Consider the following 3577-nt stretch of genomic DNA (forward strand, 5'->3'; position numbering starts at 1 on the left):
ACATCTTCTATGAAGAATAAGTTATGAACTATTATAACCACAGATAATTTTGGGTTTTTTTTTTTTCCTACGCTCCAACATAATAATCCAAACAATACCTGTCAATCACCTTTTGTCTCAATAGCAGAGAACAACTCTGACCCTTGCATTCATTTGGGAAATGGTAGATAGGAAGAGACAGAAATCAAAATAAACACTATAACCTGATGTTTAAAGCTGTTAAGTCTTCTTAAGAACACCCAATATAAGAATACCCAGAGCACCTTAAATTCCAAAAGGATGTTAGGGTATTCTGAGAGGGGAAAACATATTCATGTTTTTGAATGCTGTGCATGACTGAAAGTTCAACAAATCAGAACTACCTACAAATGAGCAATAGGATTTTCCCCTTGGTGGACTCTACCACTGTTTCCCTAAACTTTAAGAGTCAAAGCGTGTGTTCACTATCAGCTGGGCACCTATCCTGTCACTGTACATTCACATTAAAAAAACCCTCTTTCCAGTGCATGTTACTCATAAATGTGCTTAATCAGACTGATTCTCTGCCCCTTTACGTTCTATGGTGAATTAGGAAAAGGTCTGTTAAAGGATGATACAGGCCATTCTTTTGTGATGGTCTGCAGTTTTCTCTCCCAATACATTTTCTTTTTATTTAGCACTTCCATTTTTATCCTGTGTTCCTCTTCGGCCATCTCACACTCTCTTTCTATTTGCTGTATTTTTGCCACATGAACTTCATTCATTTGTATCAACTGTAGTTGCAAAATTGACATTTGCTGATGATGTTCTTCCTCATGCATCTTTTTCAGAGCACTTTCCTGAGATGCTTTACTTCTGTAGTTCTTATCTGCTGCTATTCTGACATCAGAACAAGAAGGCTCAGGTTGGGAGGTACCTTCACATACTGGGAAATGTACCAGCTCTTTCTCTTCATCACAAAGTTCTCTATTTGAGACAACATATGACTCTGCAAAACATAAGAGGAAAAAGTATTATAGTGTTCCCTTCTGCCTCAAGAAACACAAACTTGTGATAATACCGTTATTGGTGTATGCCTCTAAACCTTTGCTTCTGTACAGGAAGTGCTGTACCTTGTGCTTCTGCTGCAATACAGGAGCCACTACATAATGCACTTCTGTTACAGAATACTAAGAGTATAATGGTCTGAACTGAACCACTTTTGGGTCTGTTGATAGACCTCCGCGGCTATAATGGGCGCTCAGAATACTAAAGGCAATGTAGACATTTACAAGTGGACACGTAAATTTAGGTGGCTGAGCCTTAATGTAGCTGTTTAAGCCAAATCCCTATGTGACTTGCAATATTTTGATGAAAGATCTGAGTGTCAGGTGAAGAGCTGTAACAACATGAACACCAAGAGACTGAAGGAATACTGGGAATAATACTACTTATCCCTGCCTTATCACTACTGTACATGTCATAAATGCAGTACTGTACATTTTTAGGAAAAAAATACATTATTCTAATTCTGAGAAGGTTATTCTGAAATAAAAGAAACTACTCATGGAATAAAACAGTTACTGTTGCAAATAAGGGTCTCAAAACACATTCCTTTACAAATCCTGATGACTACTTATAGCAAAAACAATTATGAAAGAGACCTTGTAAGAATGTTATCTAACAATGTAGTTACTGATGTCTTTTGAGCAAGGACAGTTTCTATGTGTGATTCTGACATGATAGTTTGCAAGAAACTACTGTAGCCACCCTCCCTTCTGGTTTTGGATTATTCCTTCTGTGTATGCTTGCCAAACCAAGAAGAATGTAGTGCTGGACTTTTTCAGAAAAGCCATTCTCCAATGTGGACTGCAGTGTGAAATATGGCTCTACGTACTCTTTTTAGTCCTTAAAAACAAAGGAGGAAAGACCTACATGGACCTCTTGCAGCAGACAGTTGTGTATCAATCTCCTGCTGGTAGCTTTTTTTTTTTTTTTTTAAATGCTCAACCTTTCCCCAGCAAAATTATGCTTTATAAAGGATCAAAATATCCTTGGGACTGTTCTCTGGAAAGCCAGCACCATAGCTACTGTGATGCTTGCCACAAAGTAGCAGATATGTCAAAAACTGATGAAAAAAAAAAAAACCTGAATAAAACCTCAGTTTAGCTCCTGGAGGCCTAGGGAGATATATGGAGTCTTGGAATATCGTAGCTCTGAAATTACTTTCCTTAACCAGCAGTCACAGCTAAGTGGAGAGATTTAAACTGCTGAAGGAGAATTACTGGCAAAATCACATACAAATGAATACCACTTGCATCATTACAGTAACAGTTATACCTTGACTAGAAGCATCAGGCTGATATTCAGAATCTTCTTCTGGTGGGCTCTGCAAAAAGTACATTTGCTCAGGCATTATGCTGGCAATCTTCTCTTTCCCTATGATGTGAGTATTTATAAGTGGACTAATACTTCTTTTTACCTTCTCCCGCCTTTCATGTGCCATTATCTTTTTTGTCCGTGCCTTGATATTTTCCCAGCATTTCTTTAACTGTTTGAAGTCTCGCAGTGATACACTGGGCTGTGAATTATATTCATGAGCTAGTGCTTGCCAGGTACGTTGTTTCAGAGCAATAGTTCTTGCATCACTTTTTTTACATTCAAGCACGTATTTGTATTTTTCAACTAATGCAAGCAGCACACTCTTCTCCACTTCTGAGAAGTATTTAGCAGGCTTTATTATTTCGTTTTGCATTTTCTATCGTTTCTCCGAGAAGCCAAAAATCCTGTGAAAACAACGTTGAAAGCAAGAAAACAAACACAAATTAGAACTTGTTACAGTATCAAGAAACCATGTTTCAGCATAACTCCTGAAGCAGAGCTTCTGATTCTAATGCACTTCATTTTCTAGAATAGCTTGTGAATAGTTCTAGAGTACATAATGACACATTCAGGTAAGATGAAGTATAATTATATGCTGTTTTCTATTGCCACTTTAGAGGCTACACAGTTACAGAAGTAGTATACCATAATGAGGAGAAGCTTCTTGTCTTTGTTACAATTTGTCTTGATACAAAATATTCAGTATTCAATTTACTTAGTACCTTGTTTTTAATGACTTTTTTTCCTATTCATTACACTTTGTTATACCCAGCGAGTTTTCAAAGCCCTGAACTGTGCAACAAGGTCTGAAATCCAGCCCTTGATAGCCTGAGGTTTAAGTCTAAAGCCACCTTCAGCAAGTTTGGGTTTCCTTTTGTACACATAAAACCCTCTTCTGCCCTTGCTGACTCTGTATAACTAATTTCTCCCGTCTCTCTACGTTTGAAAGTAGTATGAGAAATGATAGTTAGAAGTTATCTTTCTAAAGACTTCTGTCAGTTTGGTTCTCCCTCATGCTCAGCCCTCCTTGACTGACATCCAATCGGCAGCAGGATCCTGACCAATATTACAATACTGAGAAGAGGCAAGGGTTGCAAGAAGACATGAATTAATTATGGAAACTAACTGCTCTGAAGGTACAGGTCCTTTGCCCTTTACTGCTGACTCTGCATGTCTGGCACTCTTCCTTATGCTTGCACTGCTGGTCAGTCTCAGGAGAAAGACTGGGCTAAAAAGA

The 3577-nt window shown here is 38.0% G+C and overlaps 1 protein-coding gene across 1 annotated transcript; it reads right to left on the bottom strand.

Annotated features, from left to right (window-relative positions):
- Positions 1–557: 557 nt before the first annotated feature.
- Positions 558–2713, bottom strand: MSANTD3 (Myb/SANT DNA binding domain containing 3; the record flags this gene model as incomplete). The annotated part of the gene is made up of 2 exons (XM_082479159.1): positions 558–967; positions 2299–2713. The coding sequence occupies 2 exons, from the start codon at positions 2711–2713 to the stop codon at positions 558–560; spliced, it is 825 nt and encodes a 274-aa protein (XP_082335285.1).
- Positions 2714–3577: the final 864 nt, after the last annotated feature.

This window comes from Vanellus vanellus (assembly GCF_965231255.1).
Source record: "Vanellus vanellus genome assembly, chromosome: 2".
NCBI lineage: Eukaryota > Metazoa > Chordata > Aves > Charadriiformes > Charadriidae > Vanellus > Vanellus vanellus.